Genomic DNA, 25,571 nt, shown 5'->3' with positions numbered 1-25,571 from the left:
AGATGGGGTGCATTCTCTTGGGTTAATCTATAAATTACCATTAAAAAAAAAGCTGATTGGGTTTCAGGAAGGGGTTTGTGAGTGTAATCCAACCCTTTCCACACAGAGGCATCCATATGCCTATTCCAGGCCATGTCAGACATAGCTGGGAATCAACACTGAGAGCTGTGAACAGCAGGCTGGGAAGGGACAGTGAGGCCCAGCTGCAGCTGCACACCCAAAATTGTTCATTAAAGCTTCACCATTTAGTGGCTTGCAGAAATCCTGGTTCTTAGGAGAGCTGGGCTGGGAAATGTTAACTCCAGGAGCAGCCTCATCCCTGTGGGGTGTTTCCATAGGGTGTTACAGAGGGGAAGGAGAAACAAAGGTGTTTGAAGGGGTGTTCCATGTCTGAGTGACCTTGGGAGCTGTGGGGACCTGCGGGCAGGAGAGGGGCAGGGCTGTGGTGTCAGGGAGCAGATTTATTCCAGACCCTGCCTGGCTATAATTAGCAGCAGGATTGTGAGTGGCTGTGGCATCCAGGCCGTGCCCTGTGCTGCAGGGAAGGAGTTGGTGGCATTGTGTGACACTCATGGGGACAATGGGAACAGAGGGACAGCTGGGATGTTCCACCTGCTGTGCCTGGGAGGGAGGGGGCCATTTAATGCCTGTGGGAAGGAGCAGGAGGGGTTTTGGTGCTGTGACATCCCTGCTCTCCTGAGCTCCTTGATGGGGCAGGCCTGGCTCATAGCCTGGGTATGATCCTGATCTATAGCCTGGGTCTGATCCTGATCCATAGCCTGGGTGTGATCCTGATCCACAGCCTGGGTGTGATCCTGATCCATAGCCTGGATCTGATCCTGATCCACAGTCTGGATCTGATCAGAGCCTGGGTCTGATCCTGATCCACAGCCTGGGTATGATCCTGATCCATAGCCTGGGTCTGAACCTGATCCATAGCCTGGGTCTGATCCTGATCTATAGCCTGGGTATGATCCTGATCCATAGCTTGGGTCTGATCCACAGCCTGGGTATGATCCTGATCTATAGCCTGGGTCTGATCCTGATCCATAGCCTGGGTGTGATCCTGATCCACAGCCTGGGTGTGATCCTGATCCATAGCCTGGATCTGATCCTGATCCATAGCCTGGGTCTGATCCTGATCCATAGCCTGGGTGTGATCCTGATCCACAGCCTGGGTGTGATCCTGATCCATAGCCTGGATCTGATCCTGATCCACAGCCTGGGTCTGATCCTGATCCATAGCCTGGGTCTGATCCTGATCCATAGCCTGGGTCTGAGCCTGATCCACAGCCTGGATCCAAACCTGATCCATAGCCTGGGTCTGATCCTGATCCACAGCCTGGATCCAAACCTGATCCATAGCCTGGGTCTGATCCTGATCCACAGCCTGGGTCTGAGCCTGTTTCCCAGCCTTGTTCCCAGCTCGAGGGCGTTGCACTGCCACTGCTTTGCTCTTTTATTTTTTCTTTTTCCTAACAGAACTGTCTGGAGGTGAGAGATGTTTCCAGTGAGTGAATTGTTTCAGGAACATGTTCCTGATGAGAGCAGGGCGGAGAATCCAGTGTGCAGCACTGATGTCTGTGTGTGTGAGAGCAGCAATGCTTTTGCCAGCACGTGCTAAATCTTCTCCTGGGAGTCTGAGGGGAGGTTTTTAATCCTGTTTATTTATCAGTGAGATCCCTGTAACCCCTGGGGATGGTGTTCCCTGCCTAAGCACAGTGTGCACCTCCATTCCCCCCTTCCAAAGGCTAATTCATGAATGAATGGGCGCTGGGATGTGTTTCCATTCAGGCTCTTTGAGGCTGTTCCCTCCTGCCGTGCTGCTCCCAGGAAAAGGGGGATTGTGAGGCCTTTTAAGTGTAACTGAGAGCTGAGAGCTCTGAAGCTTTGAGATTGATGCCTGCCTTGGCCGGGGGCTTTGAAGTGTGAAGTGGCTGAGCTCGCTTCGTTCCTGTTTTATTTAGAACACGGCTGCAAGTTCCATTCCAGGGAAAATGTCTATTTCAGCTCTTATTATGTCCATAAATCTTATGCAGAAAATTCACTGTTGCTTTTTGCAAATGCCTGTTCCCCTAATCAGCATTTCCTGGGCTGGTAAATCTTACAGAGCTTGGCTGATCTCGATTCTTCAGGTTTGATTTGTAGATGTCTTAGTTCCAGTCTGCATTTCTCTGTGCTGGAAAATGGAGTTTGGAGAGTGAGGATGGGAGGAATGGCTGACCCACAGTTACAGGCAGTGTTTGCACAGACTGGGCAGCCAAAGCTCTGCTGTGGGGGAAAGTGTGACACAGTTTGTTAAAAATTATTCCCAAAGCGATGCACGAGAAAAAAATTATTTGCAGAATTTTTAAATTCAGGTTTTCTGACAAAGCAATTGGTTGCAGGTGGTTTTTCATGCAGAATGTGAACAAAACAAAGCTTTCCTTCCAAAAAAAAATTCCCAAACCAAACAAAACGTACACAAACAAAAATTAAAATTGGATACTGAAGGTGTGAAAAATGGGACAAATCTGCAGGAGGCCAATGCTGAGTTTGTTTCCTTGCATCAGTTCAGTGCTGATGGATTGAGCTCCTCCCAGTATTATTCTGCAGCATGTCACAAAATCATGCCTCTTCTTTAGTAATTTTCCTTGTATTTTAAGGTTCATGATTCAAGAAATCCTCTGTAGGAAAGCCTGAAAGTTGTTTCTGGAAGTTTTACTCAAAAACAGAACACCATAGTACAGAGAAGCTTTCCATGTTGCCATGAATTAATGCAGATTGCCATAAATAGTACCTGGATTTTCTCTATAAACCCTGGTTTAAAACTCTAGGTAATGCAGAGTATGGGTGTTTATTTTCTTTTTAAAAGATGTTCAGATCAGATGTATCTTAGGCTTTGAGAACTGGGCTTGTTTTTAGCATGGTTTGTGTGTGAGTGCTGTGTCTTGGAATACCAGAGTTGGAACCCATGGTTTTTGCAAGATGGCTTGCTTAATTGGAGCAGAACTGGAATAAATCTGTGCAAGGATTTCTTCAGACTCTTCAATCTATATTCAGTTCTATTACAATTTAACTGATAATTTTTTTCTAAAACAAGTTGAATTTTGCCCTTCTCTAGCACCTTGCTGGCAAACTGTCTTGGTTTGGAAAGCCAGGAGTCTGCTAAGGAAGGCAGGAGCCTCCCCTGAAATAGAGAATGTAAACCCTTCCCACCCCTCCAAATTGCTATAAATCTTAAATTAAGGGGCTCTCAGGCAAAAATATGGGAGCAGGAAATAACAGTTCTTTAATAGGGAAGGGAAAAAATAAAAGGACAAAATAAACACTGCAGTGCACATGAACAACAGTGACAGAGTCAGAACCCAACCTGACACCCTGTGGGTCAGGGTGTTGGTGGCAGTGCCATTGGAATTGTGGCTCAGCCCTCCTGCAGTGTCAGGGGTGGCTCTGTTGGAGCAGGGGGATCTGCAGAGAAGGATGGATTCTGCCTCTGAAGATCCAGTGGAGGAAGAGGCAGCTGCTGTTCCTCTGGGGAATCCAGTGCAGAAGCCGTGCTGGTGTCTCAGAACCTCTGGATTATATCTGGGTAGCAATGCTTGGCTCCTCCCCCTGGGCTCACATCTCCCAGTGGGATGTTACAGTTCTTATCAGCCATGCAGGGACATTCAATAGCTGTTATCAGCAATGTCCCCTCCCAGGGAGGTGTGAATGTGGTCACTCAAAGAGAGAGATAAGGCAAACTGCCCACTTGACAAAGGCAATCTGCCACACAGATGGTAATGGAAAACATCTTGCATTGCAATCTGGAACAACAAGCTCACATTTGTAAATGGTCCCTTTTCACTGCAGGTACAAGATGATCTCAGAATTCACTTGGCCCAACCACGACCTGCCCTCAGACAAGGAGGCAGTGAGGAAGCTCATCGAGTGCCACGGCTTCCAGCACGACGTGGCCTACGGCAAGACCAAGCTCTTCATCCGCACGCCGCGCACGCTCTTCACCCTGGAGGAGCTGCACGCCAAGATGCTCGTCAGGATCGTCCTCTTCCTGCAGAAGGTAAAGCTTCCACTGCCCCATAAACTCAGCTCAAGCTCTTTAAACCACCCTTGCTCTCCTTTCTGCCTCAGTTGTTGCACAGATTCCAGATTTGGTTGCTGCTGGATATTTTTAGGGCTCTTTCCATGGTGCTCTCTGGAGCCTTGGTGTGGTGGGAGCTGTAGCACCTAAAAGTTTGTTCATTATCACTATCAAATTTTCTGAAAAATCCTTTCTCAGAATCTCTGCTGCTCAGAGTGACTCTGAAACACATACAAGTCTGTCACAGACATTCCTTCATAGAAATCCTTTCTTTGGGATTTTTCCATTTTCTGGGAAGCAGAGCCCCAGAAGAAGAATGTAAACAAATTGTTATCGGCTGTTGTGAAATGTGGCAGGTGATCCTGTGATTGGCTCATCTTGCATGTTTCCAACTAAGGGCCAATCACAGGAGCAGCTCAGGGGAGATTCCCTGAACACAGAACTTTGTTATTCATTCCTTCTACTGTATTCTTAGCTTAGCTGCTCTCTGCAAGCTCTCTCTTTATTCTTTTTAGTATAGTTATAATGTATTATATATCATATATCAATAAATCCAGCCTTCTGATCAAGAAACAAGATTCTCGTCCTTCTCTCACCCAGTGACCTCCTCACGTCACTGTCATACAAGTCTCTTTTCCCAGCCCAGCAACCGAAGAAGGAGTCAGGATTCTTCTGTTCTCATTCTCAAGGTTGTTTATTATTTCTTATCTAGAACATTCTTCCTCCAACCCACCGAGGTCTCTCTGGAAACCCAATCAGTTTGACCAGGATGATCAAGTCTAGGGTTGTTCTCTTGAATGGTTTGTCTTTAGTAGGGAATTTTGCACCTTTTGTGTGCAGTGAGTTTCTCTGGAAAGGCCAAGCTCAGGCTGTGGAGGGTGCAGGCCCTGCCTTTCTCTGAGCTTTGTGGTTCAGAGTTTTGTTCCCTGTTCTGAGCATGTGGTGGTGCTGAGCTTCCTTGGACTCTCAACATCTTCTCCTACTTTCCTTCCACTTTTCCATCTGGTTTATTCTCTTGGGCTGATCTTTGGGGCTCCCATGCCCCTGGGAGATGTTCCTGGATCCTTAACTGTGCTTCCCCTGTGCTCACCAGGGCTTCTAGGGAGGAATTTCCTGCCTGGAGCCCCTTGGATGCTTTCAGGGAGGTCCCAGGGCCACAGCTCTAACCCAGGGTGAGCTAATGAGCTCCTTGTGGAACAAAGCTGCAGAGGGGACTGCTTGCTCCCAGGTGACTCCAGCTTTCATATGAAACCAGGGAGCAATTGAGGGGTGACCTTTTTGGAAACTGGAGAATAATTTCAGAGCCCCAGGCTGTGTTGCTGTGGGAGCAGATCATGGCTCAGTGACTCCAAGCTCCTCCTTCAGATAAATCCAGTGAGAGGCACAATTTGAACAGCAACTTGTCAGTTCTGTGAGTTTGCTGCCAGCTCCAGAATTACATTGTCTGGGCTGGGATCTGGAGTGGGCTCAGCGTCAAAGACAGCAGGGCAAAGGATTTTTTTGCCTCTGGAAGGTCAATAGCCTGCTTAGGTGTAATGGATCAACTCCTTTGCTCCACAAAGGGATTTCTGCAGTGGGTTTGTGTGGCATCAGGTGTAGGATAACTTCTACACCTTCTGGAGGTTTCCTTGTTGCCACAATCAGCAGAAATGATGGAAATTAAAATGCTGGTGCACGTTGTCCTGTGGCTTCACAAACCTCCCTGCCCTGTGTCCTGCTCTCCCTGGGGTGGGAGGCACCAACATGACTCTACCTGAGGAGTGGAGCAGGACACGGAGGCATCTTTTTGTTATTTTTCTGTGAGAAATCTTCAGGGAGTTCTAACTTACCTCATAAAGGATCATAAAAGACAAACTCCTTCTCCAGTGTTCAAGGTTCTGAGGGCTCTGGAGAAATCTGGGTGTCCTCCTGGAGCTCCTTCCCTGCAGCTGAACCCTCTCTGCTTTCACTCACTGGAGGTTCTTGGTGCTGGCAAGGGGATGCAGAGGAGCTTTCCAGAGTCCTGGAACTCACAGCTAAACCAAAAACAATGAATCATTAAATTCTTATTAAATGCTTATTAAGAGAAGGTGTTGAGCTGGTATCTGTAGGTATGGATTAGAGACCTTGTACAGTGTTATATCTACCTGACAAAAGCTTGACTTTGTCTCCATTTTCAGTGTTTCTCTTGTTTCCTGCTAACTCTGCTCCAGCCCTGGCTGGGATCCCTCCCTGGCTCTGCTGCTGAGAGATGGGGCTGGGCAGTGCTGGAAAAGGTACAATCAAAAATCAAAAATCAACGAGGAGGGATCTGATGAGGCCTTGTCTGAGCTCTGAAAGCATCAAGGCAATTTTGCCTGTCATTTCTGTTCTCAACTTGCTTTCAATTGTTCATTAACAACTCACAGGGAAATTTAATTCTTGCTCTTTTTTCCTTCTGTAGTTTTGCCTGTGAGCATCAAAGGCTGAGGGAGACAAACTGTGAGCACATCTAGAAGGATTTGCTTTTCTTTTAAATAACTCAGCCTTCTGTTGCATTGGAGTTCCTCAAATTGTAATTTAGGAAAAGGAGAAGACAAGAGGAGATGAAATGTGGTGTGGTGACAATGGGCACTTGTGTGACAGATGTGAGAGCAGCTGATCCCAGCCTGGGGCCCAGGGGTGTTTTCCTCTGCACAGGAATGGGTGTAAGTGAAAGAATCCACATTTAGCAGCTCTTTTTTTAATGATGTGTATTCTGTGGCTCTGCAAATCACGAGGCTCTCCAGAAGGGACTCAAATTATCTGGAGAGCTTCATCATCCAGTGACCCTTAACCCTCCCACTGCTGCCTTTGTGTAATGGTGCTTACCAGTTTGGTTCAATTGAATTAAAACTGACTTCTAGTTTAAATAGATAATTTTACTTTCTTTTGTTCCATATCTCTGGGATGTCTTCACCTTTAGATTTATCTTTCAGGCTCCTTTTTTTTCCATGGCAAAATGTCAGTGAGATCCCAGGCTGTAATTTTCCTTCTGCCCCATCACAGTCAGTGAGCAGATGTGATGTGATTTAACCGTGGCAACTTGCTGGCTCCAGGAGAATTCAGCAAGTGAGAGCTGTGTCCAGTGTCACAAACCCCATATGGCACAGGGACATCACACCCAAGGGTCACTCCAGGAGCCCCAGCTGAGGTTGCTTCATGTGCTGCTTTAGGGTTTATTTGCTGTACCTGTGCTCCTGCCAGCTCTGTGATTATCACCCTGAATGCAAATGGAACAGCTCTGTGTTAATCATGCAAATAAAAATGAAAAAAAAAAAGCTGCCATGAAGCTGTGCTGCTTTTGCTGCCCTTGGAAAGGCTCCCACAGGCTCATTAGCTGTGCAGAGCAGAGCTTTGTTCGGGGAAGAAAGCCCGGGCAGGCGGCACGTGCGGGCTCTGCAGATGATGGCTGCTGTCACTGTAATTTACTGCCACATTTCCGTGGCATTTTATCAGCCCGGCACAGCTGCACATGGAAATCACTCCTGAAATCTTCCTGCCTGGCAGGGGAGCAGCAGGAATGTCCTTGAGTGCAGCCCAGCCCTGCTGGGACACAGCCCAGCCGCGGGGGCAGGGCCGGCCCTGGGATGTGCCCTGGGCATCCCGAGGTGTCCTTGGGCATCCCAGCGTGTCCCTGGAGCCGGATGGGCTCTGCAGAGGCTCGGGAGCTGCCATCACCATGGCAACCCTGCCCAGCCTGCAGGCAGAGCAGCGCAGAGCCGAGGTGTCACCATTCCGTGCTGTGAAAAACGCCAGTCGCTTGTTTTTGAAATTTTTAAAAGTTTAATAGTAATAAAATGGTTTAAAAAAAATAGTAACGCAATTAGAGTAATAACAATTTGGACAAATTGAATGAGGACAATATGAGACAATAAAAACAAAGAGTTGCAGATGTCTGGGTACCTTTTTCTAGGCATCATGAGCCTGAAAAAGACCCACATTAACAGAGGATTAACCCTTAAAAGCAACAGCCTGTTGCATATTCATACACTTCATACATGATGCAAAAATTCCATTCAAATACAGGATTCTGTCTGGTCAGAACTTCTTCCTCTGAATCCTAACAGCGCCTTTGAGGTGGGAAGAAGTTCATTTCTTCTGATAATGGAGCAATAAATTCTTTTTCTCTGAAAGATTCAGGTGTCCTGTGGCTGCTATCTCACTGTGAGTCCTTTCTTTAGAAAAAGTATCCTACATAGCATCATTTCTATTTTAACAATTTTTAGAACCTAAAACTATATTTAACACAGTACTTAAGAGAATTAACACAGCATTACTTTCTAACACAACACATATAATATTCATTTGAATATTTGCGAAAACCCAATCATAAAATACATGCATTTTTCACATGTGTCATCATTCCGTGTCATCACCATTCCCTGTGCCACCTTCCCGCTCCAGCCCCGCCAGCCCTGGGAGCTCAGGGCACAGGGAAGCCTCAGGCACACGGGGAAGCTCCTCCATGGACACAGGAGGTGTTTCCTGACAGGTTATGTGTAAGAGCCTGAATGAGAGATGCAGGACTCCAGGTGGCTCTCCAAAATGCAGTTGTTTATTGTATCCAAAATGCAGTTTATTCCATCCAAGATGTTACAGCAGCCCAGCGTTGTGGGTGACAGAGCTGTGCCCACAGCTGTCAGCTCCAGCTGCAGGCAGGCCTGCAGACCATTAGTTTAGGTTACATTGCATTATATACTTTTATTTTGGTTACAATGCCTTATATAATTTTCTTTGCTGAGCATCTTCATACAGTAGAACCAATCCATACCTTAACTTTTATCTCTAGCCTATCATAACTACTTAATTACCATTACTACGTAATTGCCATATTCATGTTACTGTTCTCCAATCACTCAAAGTCAGTACATCACAGTTTAAGCTGGAAGTTGTTTTTCAGTTTTCTTGCAGTGGAAAATTCTGAGACCTTTTTTCTACTTACTTGTTTGCCTGTGCTCTCTTTCTGCTTGGTAAAAGCATCTTCTTGTTTGGGGTGGGTTTATCCTTTGCTCTAATTCATAAAAACCCCTTCTAACTAACACACCCTTTGTCTCCTTGGTTATCCAGTAAGACTGGCTCAGCAATTTTTTACTTCTCTATCAAAACTTGCTTCCATCTCTATTCCTTCATCAGACTCAACATTTAAAAATCTTTCTGCCAAGCATCTGTGAGACTTTCTTGTCAAACTTTCATCCTTCCCAACAGTTATGGAGGGACAGAAGCAGCCAGTGGGGCTTGGGCCAGTGGCCCAGACAGACGGGATGGATGGAGTGGGTTTGCCTCTGGACTCCAGGCTATCCATCAGCAGGAGCAGGTCCATAATGCCACATGGATTGATATCCTGGCTGTGATCTGGAGAGGCTCTGGCAGGGAGGAGCTGTGGCTCCTTCCTGAGGAGCAGGGGCTGGGAGCTGCCAGGAGCAGGTGCAGGGAAGGAGGAAGAGCTGGCTCTGATCCCACAGCTCCTCCCATGCTGCTCCCCTTCCCTGGGCTGGGAGCATCCCTGCCTGCTTCCAGGGAAGGCATTGAGGCAAAAACATCCACCCTGCCCACCCCAGAAAATGCCAAAGCATTTAAAAAATGCTTTACCTCTTACCAAAAACATGAAAGAAAAGAGAGAATTTCTGTCAGTTTAGTCCCACAATGGCTCAGCTGCCTTTTTCCTCAGAGGAATGGCAAAAATGGGGACTTGTGGGGGAAAAGCAGGAGAGCTGGATCCTGCCCTTTCAGTGGCAGGTACCTGGAGACACCTGGATATTTTCTTGATGTCCTTCTGCTCCAGGAAATGCTGTGGAAATAATCTGTAACCTAAATAAGCATAAATATCCATTATTGCTGAGCAAGAGAGGAGGAGAGGGGGTGCTGTGAGTGTGCACCACTGTGTAAAATAGAGTATGGAGAGCAGGGAAACAGCCTGTCCCAGGGTCTGCTGTCCCAGCTGGGTCACCTGGAGCTTCATGGCTGTTGGAGCCACCTTAAAGCTTGGCTTAGCATTTCCAATACAGGTGGGGAAAAACAAAGCACAAAGAAAAGCCCACACTCTTCCCTGAACCTTTTGGCAGCATCCAAGAGAACATTTGTGCTCTGATGAGTTGGTTAAACCAACCTTTGGTGGCTCAAAAGCTTGTAAATCATTCCAGCTTCTCTCTCTGCCTTTCACAGCTGCAGAGGATTTTTTTCCATGCTCATCCAGGTGCTCCACAGGCAAATTGGGGAGAGCAGATTGAGCCTTTGCTGCTGATGCTTCCACATTGTTATCGTGGGAGGGAATGAGCTTTTCTTGTGCCTGAGCTTTCCACCTTTCCAAAGGTTCTGATCTGCTGCACCTCAAGGTGTCTTTAAGCCTGTTTGAGCTGTGGCAGAGCTGCCAGAGTGATGTAAAAAAGGGCAAAAAGCACAATTCCTTCAGGAGATTCTGGGGTTCCTGGATTAACAAGATGCCCTTTCAGGCCCATGGAACAGCACAAAGGGCACCCAAGGACCAGCAGCTCCTTGTGGGGGAATTTCCCAGGGCTGGGAATCTCATCCCTGTCCCAGAGCACAAGGAGTGTTTGCTGCAGCCTTGGCTGAGCTGCAGGAGGAACCTGGAGCTGAGATGTGGCTGCATCCACACCTGGGAGCTGCTGGAGCACGGCTCCTTTGGTGATTTTTATATTCATTATTGAACAGGCTCTTGTTAGTGCCAGCTAATTAATCTCAGAGTGGGACCCTTCTCTCTTCCCAGCCTGTGGAATGTTGTTGCTGTTAAGCAAAGCAATAGAATGAACATTGTTCAGCTGATTTATGTGGAAAGAGAAAAAACAGCTCTGAGCAGATGCAGCAGCTCTCTGAGGTGATGTGGGACAACAGGGAGCGTTTGATTTAAACCCTTGATTGGATCCACATTTACTCAAAGCAGGAAAAGGCAGAGCACAACCTGGATCTCAGTGAGCTCTGGGCCACTACATCACTCTAGAACAGTCAGGGCTGGGAGCACTGGAGATGGGAACCTTCCCCTGAGGCTGCTGCACGTGCAGCTCCTCTGCACTGCCATGTAAATAATATTGAATATTCAATAACCCTTCAGAGCTGAACAGGGAGCTTTGTGCCTGCCTGAATTCTCTGATTCTCACCAGCTGGGCTGCCTGGAGGGCAAACCATGGGACAGATGGAATATTGATGATGGAGCAGTCCAGGCTGGGCCAAAGGAGGGTGGTGGGAGAAGGTGTTTGTGGTGCTGCAGGAATGGAGGAGTTTCCCAAGGTTTGGTTCCTTGCAGAACTGCTCCAAAATACCATTCTGACCCCTCCATCACAGCCCAGCTCTGTGGGGAGGTGCCTCTCTGGAGCAGGCAGGGCTGGGGGCACTGGAGATGGGAACATTCCCCGGAGGCTGCTGCACGTGCAGCTCTTCTGCACTGCCAAATATTTAATGTTTATTAACCTGCCCATGTGAGAGCCTCCAGACCTGAGCAAGGAGCTTCTTGCCTGCCTGAATTCTCTGATTCTCACCAGCTGGGCTGCCTGGAGGGCAAACCATGGTTTGGGACAGATGGAATATTGATGATGGAGCAGTCCAGGCTGGGCTGAAGGAGGGTGGTGGGAGAAGGTGTTTGTGGTGCTGCAGGAATGGAGGAGTTTCCTAGGTTTGGGTTCCATGCAAAACTGCTCCAAAATACCACTCTGGGGTTTAATTTAGCCAAGCTGGGTTTGTGTGCTGAATCCTGGGCATTTGTTTGCTCACTTATGTGTTTGGATTGGGAGCTGTGTGGGTTTTGCTCTGCACTCACAGGGATTGCAGCATCTAGGTCAAATCTAGATTATCCCTTTTTCCATGGGAGATGTGCAGGCAAGGCTGCATCCTGGGCCCACCCTGGCTGCTCTGCAGGGCCCATTTAATTGTCTTCCTTTCTTTCTTCCCTTTTTCTCATTTTTTTCATTGCACATTCAGAGCCTGCAGTCTGCAGACAAGGCTGTAATGCATAGATGGGTGTGGAGCATTTATGTTCTGCTGAGGTGATGGATGTGATCTTGGATGTGAGGTTTCTTTAATCTTAGAAACTCTGTTGGAAGTTCAGTGAGGTTTTTAAACTGATTCTAAAGGTATGTTTGGATCTCCCCTGCCATTCATCTGAATTTTAATTTATTAAATTTTAATCAAAAGCAAGTGAATTAAATATTCTTTAGGAAACAAGGCATTGCTTGCCTTAAGCTGGGATGTGTCTCTTGCTTTGGCTGAATGCTGTTTGTGCAAATCCCTGGTTTAGAAGCTGCCAAGGCAGCTGCTGCACTGGGAATAGTGGGGTCATCCCTTGGAACACTGTGCAGGAGGAGATCCCTTGGTCTGGAGCTTTTTGTGTCCCCAGGGGTTTGGCCTTAACTGAGGGGCTAAAAGGGACTGGAGGAAAGCTGAGGCTGCCCCATCCCTGGCAGTGTCCAAGGCTGGGTTGGATGGGGCTTGGAACAGCCTGGGACAGTGAGAGCTCCCATGGCAGGGTGGCACTGGATGGGCTTTAAGGTCCCTTCCAGCTGGGGTTTGGGATGCCATGGGTGATGTTTCTATGAAACATCCCATTTAAAACACTGGAATTGGCAGAGGTCTCTGGAGAGTGAAGAAAGAGCAACAAGGAACTTCCTCACTGGGAGCAGCTGTGGAGAAATAAATATTCTTTGTAATGGTCAGGAGCTTGAGCTGTGTTCAGACTTTGTTTTCCAACCTTTTCCTTTCTCTCTATCCCTCTCTTAGCCCTTCAGTCCTGATTTCCATTGCCCTCTCCATTTTTCCTCCCCTGAATTTTAGGAGGACAAAGCATAGAGAAAGAGTTGAGGAGAGACCATGGGTGGGAGCAGGATGGGGGAATGTTGTTGGGTTTGTTGTTTGGTTTATGGTGCTTTTGGGGTTTTTAAGCCCAAAACCTCCTTTTCTTTCCATTTTCAACATAATCATTATTGTCTCTGCTCTTGTGCCTGTGGTTTGCTCATGGGCCCTTCCTTGAGGAATCAGAACATGAGGAATCAGCACAGGCTGCTGGTTATTCCCTCCCTAAGCCCAAAGTCTCCTTGGGCTTTCCTCCTGGGGACAATCCACTCCATGTCCTGTCCTGTCCTCTCATATTTTCTGGAAAAATCCCTTCACCAGGATTTCTTCTCCTGGGAAGCTGAGAAGCCTCAGAGAAAAATAAGAACAATAATTATCTGCTTGCTTCTCCTGTGTTGTGCTGCTTTGGAATGTGGTTGGAGATTTTTTTATCCAACATGTGAATTGTTTTTACTTAATGACCAATCATGGTCCAGCTGTTTCAAGACTCTGAAGCAGTCACAAGTTTTTCATTGTTATCTTGTTAAGCCTTTTGTCTGTATCTTTTCTCTATTCTTTAGTATAGTTTTAGTTATAGCATTTAGTTATAGCATTCTATAATATAATATTATACATAATATATATGATACATAATATATGACGTATAATACATAATATATAAAATATAATATATAATATATAATATGTCATATATCATATATAATATAATATAATATAATATAATATAATATAATATAATATAATATAATATAATATAATATAATATAGTATAACATAACCATAAAATAATAAATTAGCCTTCTAAGAACATGGAGTCAGATTCTCATTTCCTCCTTCATCCTGGGGACCCTGAAGATGCCAGACTGTCCCTCTGCTCCTGCTGGGTCCCTGGGCTGGGCTCTGATCAATGGCACTGCCCTGGAGGCTGCTCCAGAGGGATCACTTGGAAAACTGCCCTCAAACTGGTTCTTTAGGAGCCAGGGCATCCTCCACATCCTCCCTCGTGCCCCCCACACATTTCCACCTCCCCATCCCTCTGGGATGCTGCCAGACCCCCCTGGGCCCCTGTGCCGGTGGTGCTTGGCGGGTGGCTCTGTGTCTGCTGGGTGGGATTTGGGATCTGGGGAGGCAGATGGCTCTGGAGCTGGAGCTGAAGCTGTTCCAGCAATGTCACTCTGATTTCAGGCTCCTTCTGCCCTGTGGCTGATTTTTCCTGAAAGATAAAGAGACTTTGCCTCGTGGAGGCTGCTGCTCCTCTGTCAGCTTGGCTGGGAGCTGGCTCAGGATTCAGGAGCTGTCAGGGCAATCTCAGGAGGTCAGGCAGGGACAGATCTTCAGTCTCATTCCCATGGGAAATCAGGTTAACCAGCAGGGAAAGACACAGGAGCGGGGAGAGGGAAGCATGGATTTATTCCTGCCTGTGGGAGGGATGGCACAGGGCTCTGCCATGCCAGGCTGCTTTACTCTGTTGTGATGCCCCCAGCTGGCTGGGATGTGGCTGGATTGAAGTGGGAATTCTGAGGTGCCTGTGGCTGTCAGATCCCTGAGGGATGATCTACTGGATCCCTTTGGTCCTGGGCATGAAAATCCCTTGGATCTTACCTTGGGTGCAGAGGCATAAAGGGGAGAAGCAGAACCCTGCATGCACAAATCCTTCTGTTGGGGTTTGGCCCTCCTTGGCCCCCAACACACAACAGAGCAGCACCTTTGCAACAGGAGAATCTGTTACAGGCTGTGTAAATTTCCCTCTGGAATTTTGTTTAATTTCATTTTACAGGGCTCCATGTTCTTGAGTTATGAACTGAAAAGGTGCATTGAGTAGAGCTCTCCCAATATTCAGACCTGAGGAAGGTGTGAGTTGGCAGGAACACTTCAGCCTCCTGGAGCTGCTTGTTCTGGAAGTGCATTGGCACAGGGTGCCCAGAGAAGCTGGGGCTGCCCCTGGATCCCTGCAAGTGTGCAAGGCCAGGTTGGATGGGGCTTGGAGCCACCTGGGACAGTGGAAGGTTGCCCAAGGCAGATGGTTGGACCTGGATGATTTTTAAGATCCAAACCATCCTGTGATCCTTGTTCGTCTGATCGATGTCCTGCTGCCCAACAGGGAAGTTTCTGCTTTGACACCTCCTCTTGTCCCCAGGATTGACCATTCCATGTTTCTGGAAGGCTCCATGGGACCAGGGGGCAGCTCAGCATTACTGAGGGGCTTCTTTGAGCTGCAGTGGAAAAGAAAACCACCAAGCCAGAAAAACAGTTAATTTAGAAAATATTTGTCCCCCATTCCCTGGGACAAGTTTGTCCTTCCCTTTGTTTCCTCACCTTTGAGGCACTGCTGTGGTGCCATGGAAGGTCCTCACTGGCAGGGGGTTCTCCAGTTATGACAACTTGATTTGAGAACATGCTTTTCATTAATGGTTTGCTGTGTGTGTAGCCAGGGGCATGTCTGAGCTGGATAATTGGATTTGGGAGGCCAGTGTTTGTACAATTGTGACACCTCTTGCTGTGAAGCCAATTTCTGCAGCGATGCAGCTGATCCAACATGGGGGCAATCTGTTCCAGCCTTTGTTCCAGGCATGTCTGACTGGTGGGAGAAGTAACCACAGTGAGAGACTTCCCTCAACAGCATGGCTGCTTCCAGCCCAAGGAAACAAAACCAAGACTTTGTTCTGTGTCTGAGATGGTCCAGGGAACAGCTGACAGCAGTGAGGCTCTGCAAAGTCTTGAGCAGCTTACAGGGATTTACTGTGTGTGTTCTTTTCTTGAGATCCTCTGTAAAACCCAAGGATTGTTCACTGAGGCCTTTGTTCCTCATTTCTGTTCTTACTAAATTCAAAAAGGAGAAATTGGCAGTAGGGTTTTGCCCACTTGATTTTGTTTGTTGTCCATACATCCCTTACAGGTACATTTTATGCCTCTTCAGTCTATGCTTAACTATCTCAAGCAATCCAAATCTTCTTTGCTTTTCTTTAAAAAAATTTCCCCAGTACTCTTTGGATGATCAGTTTTTAGATCCTAGCGGGTGATTCTGTCAAATTCAGAGTTTCAGAGCCTGCTCTGCCCTCAGACAGGGAAATGTCAGCTTTAATCCAGCCTTACACATTTTGGCTGAAATCCAGGCCTTTTGCAAGCTTGGTTTAGGCAGGAAGCTTTGGGCCTTGAGCTCCCCAGCAGCTCTAAGGTCTTTGCATGGCTGAGCTGCACCAGGTCTGAGCTAAAACCAAAACCACAGTGGAACCTGAGTGTGGTGAGTGACTGCTGAGCACAGCACATGTGCAGGGGGAGCTGCTTCCTCTCTGTCTAATGGCCTCAAGAAATAAATAAGGAACATGTTGTTTATTATTTTATCTGCACACAGGGATGAGATTCTCAGTCCCAGCTCCCTGGGTTTGGTTGCTGTGCTCAGTTTCTGCTGTGGCTTTTGTGCTTCCTGCTCTTGCCTTTCCCTTCACTGTCCCATGTCTTGCCTGGCTTCCCCAGCTCTTCCCTCAGCCACTGAAATGTTCTTTATTCCCACACCTCCCTGAGAGCAGCCCTGGCAGGGGCTGAGGCTGCCATGGAGCTCCTTGGGTCGTTCTCAGAATCCCAGAGTGGCTGGGGTTGGAAGGGACAGGGAAACCACCCAGTCCCACCCCTTGCCATGGGCAGGGACACCTTCCACCAGGAGGGATGGCCAGCCTGGAGAATGGGGAGTTCCAGGGAGAGCTCAGAGCCCCTTGCAGGGCCTAAAGGGGCTCCAGGGGAGCTGGAGAGGGACTGGGGACAAGGGATGGAGGGACAGGACACAGGGAATGGCTCCCACTGCCAGAGGGCAGGGATGGACGGGATATTGGGAATTGGGAATTGTTCCTGGGAGGGTGAGCAGGCCCTGGCACAGGGTGCCCAGAGCAGCTGGGAATGCCCCTGGATCCCAGGCTGGACAGGGCTTGGAGCCCCCTGGGACAGTGGAAGGTGTCCCTGCCATGGCACTGGAGGATCTTTCAGGTCTCTCCCAACCCAAACCATTCTATAATGCTGTGATTCTGTGTAGGCAGGATTGTGCAGGGTCTGGGCTCTGTTCTGCTGTGTGAGAGCAGAAATGGGCCGCACTGATGAATTTGATGCTCCATAAAGTGCTGGGTGCTGAAGAACTGCCCAGGCTCAGCCAGAGTTCCATGGGCTGTGTCTGTAGGGAAAGGGAGACATCTCCCACAGGGACAGCGAGGAGAGAGAACTCTGACAGAGGCTGAAAGAAGAGGGTTCTGTGCTTTTGAAGAGTTTGGGACCTACAATCTCTGTGTTTCTCTTTAAATGGAGAGCAGCAGCCCCTCACAGCTCTGCACTGGTTGCTGCATGAGCTTTTCTGGGCTGCATGGCAGGACTGTCAGTGAAGCTGTCAGGAGAGCCTCTGACATCAGCTTCACAGAGCAACTGTCATGATGAAAACAGTCTTGGGTAGTTAATTAATCCTTCTGTAGATAGAAGGTTTGATGTGCACCAGCAGTGCTGTGGGATCTTTCTCAGAGGGAAATAAAGTCTGTGACAGGACAATGGTGAGCAGGGAGGCTCGTTATCCTTCCAGTTCAATTCTGCAAGGAAAAATAAATACAGTCCTCTGCTCGGTGGGTTGTGTTGGAGGGTGAGTACAGGTGGGGAAGGATCCCTGGGGAATACCAGGGAATGTCACTTCCTCTGTGTTGGGGAAGATGAACCAGGAAAGCCTTATCAATATGATTGTCTGGCAAAAGATTTTGAGAATATGGAAACTGTAAGCGAGATTGAAATGAAAGCAAGCTTTGAGATTCCTCAGTTACTGAACAACTGGAAAACAATGGTGTGGCCGCTGAAGGTGATCCCCTTTTGATGGAACAACACCCTCTGCTTGCAGACAGGCCCAAGGGTCAGAGCAGACCCTACAGCTTGGCAGGAGGGGCCCAAAGAGGAGTTTTTAGGGTTTAAAATGTAACACAATATGGTAATGTAATGATTCTTATAAGCTGGATGTAAATGCTATAGGATTTGTATCTTGTACTGGATTGGTTAGTGAGAATTAGAATATTCAACACAGAAGAAGATTTATTGTATTAGAATGGGAACCTCACTCTCTTAGCTCTTACCCCGTTTACTCTCTCACCCTCTCATCCTCTCTCCCCCTCTCTTCTCTCAGCCTGCTCTGAGCTGTGGCTGCAGCTCCCAGCAGGGCCCTGCACCCAGGCCCTTTGCAATAAACCCCAAGTTCCACAGCCTGGCTGCAGAGATCTCTCATCTCCATCCGTCCCAACCGTCCTACCCCCCGACACTCCTACACTCTGCTTACAGGATGGCAGAGGAAGTCCCTTCCCTCGAAACAAAATTATAAATCCATGCAGCACAGGAAGAGTGTGGAAAGCCACCAACCGTGCTGTGTGTCCCTGCAGGTGTGGAGGGGCACGCTGGCCCGGCTGCGCTACCGGCGGACGCGGGCGGCGCTGACCATCGTGCGGCACTACCGGCGCCACAAGGTGCGCGCCCACCTGCGCGAGCTCCTGCGGCGCTTCCGCGGCGTGCGCGACCTGCCCGACCGCGGCCGCTCCATCCCCTGGCCCGCCCCGCCCAAGGTGCTGCTCCGCTTCCAGGAGGCCCTGCAGAACATCTACCACAGGTACGGCCCTGTTTGCTGGGGAAGATTATTGGAATTAAATGGTCGGTAGAGCATGAGACTCTTCTCAGGGTCGTGGGTTTGTGCCCCACGTTGGGCGCCAGCATATTGGAATTAAATCCCACTATTGCCAGATGGAAAATGCCTGGGCTCATCTGGCCCTTGCTGCTTGACCAAAGGCAGCAGGTGTGGTGGTTTCACCTCAGAGACACCTTTGGCTGGCTGGATATTGCAGCAAAAGTGAGGGGGCCACCTCAGGGGTCTCTTCCCTGACTGATCCATCCCCAGGGTGGAGGTGCCCCACGTTGGGCACCAATATATTGGAATTAAATACCAATATTGCTGGATGGAACGTGCCTGGGCTCATCTGGCCCTTGCTGCTTGACCAAGAGTGGCAGCTGTGGTGGTTTCACCTCAGAGACACCTTTGGCTGGCTGGATGCTGCCGCTGGCACTTGGGACAAGTCCAGGCATGGAGGATCTCAGGTTTTCCTCTGGCGGAAAGCTTTAGGCGATGGTGAAGGGAAAGGAATCAGTTCTGCTGGAGGGTTTGGATCCAGAGCTTTATTCCTGGCCCTCAGGCCTCTGAATGCAGCAACAGCTCCAACAGAACAAGAACCGCATGGTTGCTCTGTCTTTTAACCCCAGGGAGAGGGGCAGGGAAGGGGTAGGGATCCCACCCACCAGGTGAGGAGGGGGAAGTCTCAGGGGACAGATGACACCTGAATAGCCCCAATGCCCCCAAGGTTGAAAGGCATCTTTTGAACCTCACCAATCACACCACGTTAACAAAGGATTAACCCTTAAAAGCAATAGCTTGTTGCATATTCATACACCTCATACATGATGCATAAATTCCATTCAAACACAGGATTCTGTCTGGTCAGTGTCAACTTCTTCCTCTTAATCCTAAAGGCATCTTCATTGTTGAGCAAAGTGGGAAGAAGTTCGTTTCTTCTGATAATGGAGCAGTAAATTCTCCTTCTCTGAAAGATTTAGGTGTCCTGTGGCTGCTATCTCACTGAGAGTCCTTTCTTTAAAAAGTATCTTCCATAGCATAGTTTCTGTTTTAACATTTTATTATAACCTAAAACTATATTTAACACACTACTAAAAAAATTAATCTAACATAACTTTCTAACATAACACATATAATATTCATTTTGATAATTGCAAAAAGCCAATCATAAAATACACATTTTTCACAAAGGACAAATGATCCAAATCTCAGGCCCAAGAGCATAAACAATGTGGGCTGAAGAGAGAAAAACAAGGATGGGACTGCATGGGCTAAAGCTGGAATTGGACAATTAACTCCAATATGCTATTAGACCAAAACTTATAAAAGTGTGAGACCCAATGACTGGTGGAGCATTTTGTGACCATTTTGGTTCATCTTGGGTATATCCCTGGCTGGGCTCTTGTACTACCCAAAGTGGGTCCATTAAGGCCTCCTAATAAATTCCTACTTTATTCTTTAGCTCTGTTCAGTCTCTGTTCTAGGTCAGCTTTCACAAAGCATCAGTCCCAGGGACATCTGGCTGAAGGACATGATTTGGGTGTCCCTGGCTTCATGCCCTTGACCAGGCAGATAATTCTGACCCAAAGATTTATTGTTGAATCACAGAACCCCAGGGTGGTTTAGGTCTTAAAACCCATCCAGTTCCACCCCATGCCATGGACAAGGGCATCTTCCACCAGACCAGGCTGTTCCATTGTGATAAACATTGTGTTTCCTTCCTTGGGCCCTTTCTGGTTGGTTTTGAAAAGAAAGAGCAGCTGCTCTTGGATAAGGGGGAGGAGAAAAATAATCTTCTGGATTTCTTGTAGTAACCTAGTGTTTTTCTGCAGTAAAATGAGTGATGTTCCCCTTGTCACCCATGTTCTGTGTGCAGAACAGGTGTTTGTACCTTCATTAAACTCCCAGAATCTAAAGGCTGGTGATTTTTTTTTTCCTCTGGGAAGCTGTAGGCAAAGTAGCTACAATTTCAGTTTGAGAAATGCTGACTTGTGAAGGTGGCTGAATAAGAGAAATGTTGGCTGGAGGGGCTTTCAGAGCCCTCCTGTCCAGCCATCAGCTTGCAGGGCATTCCAGCAGCTCTAGATCAAGTCAGCTTTGTTATTTTCTCCAGCTGTCTCTTTCAGGAGAGACATCCATCCACCCACAGCCTGTCTGGGGAGAGAGTCCTGCTTTCACAATTAGCTCACTTAGCAGAACTACAGAATTTTAGCTGCTAAAAAATTGCTTTGTGTAGCATTAACCCTGGAGTTCTGCTGCTGCTGCTGAAGGCTGGGGTGTGGTGTGGGGCAATGCATGGGCTGCCCTGCCCTTTTCAGGGCAGCGACTGAGGCCATTCAGCTGTAGGAAATGGTGCGTAAGATGAGCCAAAATGGCCTTGCATACACTCGATTGCAAACAGATGCACCAGTGGTTGACTTGTGGGTGTGGGATGGGGAGTGATGAGTATTTATATATAAATACCTTTTGTGAAAGTATTTAAATATCACTTCATGTATATTGTAATTATTTAATAGGATATATAAGATAATATATATATAAATACTTTTAAAGTATTAATATAACTTAATATATATTATATATATTATATGATATTATATGATATTTTATATAATGTAATAAATATGTAGTAATTTATAATAAATACCTTCATATATGTATATATATTATATGTATTATATATATTTTAATATATTGTATATTATAATATGTGTTTTATATATAATATATAATACTAATATATATTAATATATACTTTAAATATTATATTATATTATATTATATTATATTATATTATATTATATTATATTATATTATATTATATTATATTACATGATACAATTCAATACAATACAATACAATACCATAGTGAAGGTATTTATAGATACCTTCATATATGTATAGATATATATTATATATATTATATTTTTAATATATTGTATATATAATATGTGTTTTATATATTATATATATAAAATACTGAGATATATAAATATGTATTTAAAATATGTTATGATATGATATGATATGAAATGATATATGATACTATACAATACAATATGATGTAATATAATATAATGTAATGTAATGTAATGTAATGTAATGCAATGCAGTACAATACAATGCAATACAATACAATGAAATACATGACTTTAAAACCTAAGTGACCTTTGCAGCTTGGGGGATGCCTGGGCAGGGCTCTGGGGTGTCCTTGTGCTGTTGCTCTGGTCCTTGCTGGGTGAGCTCCAGGCTGGGGCTGAGGCAGGTGCTGCTCTTGCTTTGGTGGCAGGTGGAGAGCGGCCGAGCTGATCCGGAGCGTTCCCCCAGAGGTGCTGCCCCAGCTGAGGGCCAAGGTGGCTGCCATGGAGCTGCTCAAGGGCCACAGGGCTGACATTGGCCTCCAGAGAGCCTGGCAGGGCAACTACATCGCACTGGTGAGTGAAGGGACCTGGGCTCAGGGGCTGGAAGGGGAAATTCGGTAAAGCTAGTGTTGGTTTATTGGGAGGGGAAGTACTTAGAAATTTCCTCTGTTCATGTGGGTTCAAAACATTGACTTCCACTGCACTAGGAGTGATTTTTGTGAATAAAGCAGTGCCATCAGCTGTCTCTACAAACAGGCAGAGCCAGGCTTCACTGGGAGACTGAAATGTTGGATAGAATGAAAAACACAGGGACTGAAAGAAATTCTCTCTAGTCAGATTTGATTGCTTCCCTTTACTCCATCCTCCCTTGCAGCATTTTGGTGTGTCAAGGTTTGCTTTCCCGAAGCACAGAAGGGTGGGGGGAGCCCTGTCCTGAGCCTGTCTCTGCTTTTCCAGAAACCAGACAGGGCCCAGAGCTCAGGCTCCTTCACCCCCGTGGCCAACGAGCTGAAGCGCAAGGACAAGTACATGAACATCCTCTTCTCCTGCCACGTGCGCAAGGTAACGGGGCTGGGGGCGCCCAGGGACCAGCAGGTGACCCTGGGCTGCTGGGACAGCACTCAGAGCCCTTCCAAGGAGCTGCATCAGGGATGTTTGGGTGGAGCAAGGTTGGGTGGCTGCTGGGGCCTCATCGTGTCCATTGTTGAGTCCCTGCCCGTGCAGAGTGGTGGAGCTGAATGGTCTTCAGGAACCCTTCAACCCAAACCATTCCATGATTTCATTATAAAATCACTTCCTTCTGCATGACTGGTTTGGGGCTGATGTTTTTTGTAGCAGAATTGGGTTTTTTGTTAACTTGGTTGGAAGGTTTAAACAACAAATTAAAAAACCAGACTTGCTTAATTGTCGTGGGTAGCTCCTAATGATGCTGGTTGGAAATATCTGTCAGGGAAGGATATTTTTAATTTTACAAAGCCAACAGACAAACTCAATTTTAGTGGCAGGCCAGTGCTGTGGGTGTTCAGGCGTTTTTAAGAAGCTGTATATTCTTTTTATTTGTACATATAAATGTAAATGTATATATAAAATATATAATATTTGTTTTATATATATAACAAATATTACATATAAATCCATTTCCCACATTATCAAACCCTATTGGGCCAGGATAGCACTTGGTGCTGGCACGTGCAGCCTGGCCCAGTGTTCAGGGCACATTTGTCACATCTCTCATGTTAAATATATATATATAATAATAATATATATTATGAATAAATAAAGAAATAAGTATAAATATAATATGTATAATATATATGTATAATTATATATATTATATATATTATATTTTTATATATAATATTATAATGTGTTTTACATATCATAGATATAATATATTAATATATAATATAATATATTGTAATATAATATAATATCTAAAATATATAATATTTGTTTTATATATATAAAAATATTACCTGTAAATCCATTTCCCACATTACCAAGCCCTATTGGAAATGCCAGGGTGGCACGTGGTGCTGGCACGTGCAGCCTGGCCCAGTGCTCAGGGCACATTTGTCACATCTCTCATGTTAAACCTGGTTCCTGTGGGTTTGTAGGTTGTGTTTGATCTCTGCTGAAAATTGACTCACGTGAAGCTTTAACAGGGGCCTGCAGAGTGAATTATAGAAATGAAATTGTAATTATCAGGTGATTTCATTGCTTCCCTTAAATAATTCTCCTGAACAAAGCAGCAATTGACAAAAAAAGGCTGCTCGAGTTCATCCGTGTTTTATTTTCATGATTCAGCTTATTTGAGGATTCCTGAACAAAAACTGTGCTGCTCCTGCTCTTCCCTGAGGCAAGAAGGTGTTGGTGGGAAGGTGTTGAAGGGCACTTTGGTGAGCTGGGCTGAATGTTTTATTTCTGAGGCAGCATCAGCCTTGCTCTGTGGCTTCCTTCAGCTACTGAGTCACCAAACCACACGTGAAATTGTTGTTAAGTGTCAACAGCAATGTCAGGTGTCAGCTCTTGGAAATGTTCAGTCTAATGCACTTCTTTCCTTGCACAGAAAACTCATGAAAAGCAAAAATACTGAGCAACTTGAGCAGACACAGGTGGAGCCCAGAGCTCACCCATTTAAACACTTTTATATGAGTAGAGCAGCCCCTGTGACCTGTCAGATATTGGCTCATTAAATTCATTGACACAGAATATTTCAGCTGATGACATTGATCTAACGAGTTCTTCAGGAAGAATTTAGAAGATTCCAGATCAGGAAGAACTTCCTGGAAAGGGTGGTCAGGACTTTGGCAGGGATGGAGTCCCCATCCCTGCAGGTGCCCAAGGAACACCTGGATGTGGCACTCAGTGCTCTGGGCTGGTGACCAGGTGGGGACTGGGCACAGCTTGGATTTGATGGGCTGGGAGGGCTTTTCCAACCTCAATAATTTTGTGTTTCTAAGTCTAAATAGTAAATTTATTCCAGGAACTGCTCTCCAAGTTTTGAGCTGCTGGTAAAGTTTTCTTTGCCTGTGTGGGGGCCCAATTTCAGCAGCTTGAGCTGAATAATAATGGGGGGCTCTGTTTGGAGCAGTTTTTGCAGGAGGGCTGGGAAAGGCTTTGAAGCCTTGCTGAGGGGAGGGGAATGAGCTGTGTGCTTGCTTCCCTGCAGCAGCTACAGGTAGAAGCAGGTCATTCCTGCCTATGGAAAAATCCATCTTTTCTGAGCATTCTGCTGCTCTTCACTTTTTCAAAGGAAATTTTCAAGATTTTTGCCTTAGGAAAAACCAAATGCATATTTCATGCAAACCTCCAGATTTTGTTGGATCACCTAGGAAACAACTCTCTCTCTTTATTTTCTTTAGAATAAGGTTTTTCTTCTCACTTTTCCCTTGTCACTTGTGGCACCAAGCTCCATTGACAGGATCATCTCTTTCAAAGGCCCCTTCAGTGTCCAGAGGCCATAGGCAGAAACCTGAAAAACTTCCTTGAAGATTTTTCAGCTCTTTGCCAGATCTTCATTTCCCCCACAAGCTTGTCAGGAAGCTAAATTAGGACTGATTCCCATTTGGATCAACAAGATATAAATACAGAATGCCCAGAAGGTGCAGGGAACACAATGCTGGGAAGGGCTGTTCCCCAGGAGGGAATGAGCTGTAGCTGAGAACAGAAGGCCTGTCCTTACTCCTACAAGCCCAGTAGTGGTATTTGCATTTTGTGTGCAATTTTGAGTGCAAATTTGTGAGTGCAAATTTGTGAGTGCAAATTTGTGTGAGTCTCTTCTGTGCCTGCTCCCCACTGGGACAGGTTTTACTTTAATCCACAGCAGTATTATTTACCCAAATGCACTGTAGGTGCATGAGGCACCTGGAGCTTGGAAAAAGCTGGAATGACATGAGAATTTGCTCCTCAGGTGAGATGAGCTGCTGGGCCTCACCTTTGGTACATTTCTTTAGCTGAAATTTAGTGCTAAAACCAGCAGGGAGCCATGAGAAAATAGTGGGATTGAAACCATGCCTGTAGAACTCCCACAATATTGGCTTGGAATACAGTTTTGGGGTGTTTCAAAATATATCAGCAGGGGCTGAGGGTGAATCCAGGTGTGCCAGAGGCCAAGGACACCTGGTTTGGATCAGCAATAGTGTGGCAGCAGGAGCAGGGCAGTGACTGTCCCCTGAGCTGGCACCGCTGGGGCACCTCCAGTGCTGGGGTCAGCTCTGGG

At 46.5% G+C, this 25,571-nt stretch overlaps 1 protein-coding gene across 1 annotated transcript in view; it reads left to right on the top strand.

The window, feature by feature from the left end:
• Positions 1-25,571, top strand: part of MYO1D (myosin ID) — a 171,934-nt gene that overhangs the window by 75,890 nt on the left and 70,473 nt on the right. Inside the window, exons 16-19 of the mRNA XM_064733632.1 lie at positions 3,835-4,042; positions 18,250-18,473; positions 21,778-21,922; positions 22,307-22,411. Of these exons, the coding sequence (XP_064589702.1) occupies positions 3,835-4,042; positions 18,250-18,473; positions 21,778-21,922; positions 22,307-22,411 (682 nt within the window). The remainder of the gene's footprint in view (positions 1-3,834; positions 4,043-18,249; positions 18,474-21,777; positions 21,923-22,306; positions 22,412-25,571) is intronic.

This window comes from Zonotrichia leucophrys, chromosome 27 (assembly GCF_028769735.1).
Source record: "Zonotrichia leucophrys gambelii isolate GWCS_2022_RI chromosome 27, RI_Zleu_2.0, whole genome shotgun sequence".
NCBI lineage: Eukaryota > Metazoa > Chordata > Aves > Passeriformes > Passerellidae > Zonotrichia > Zonotrichia leucophrys.
This window is presented reverse-complemented; position numbering and strand designations above follow the sequence as displayed.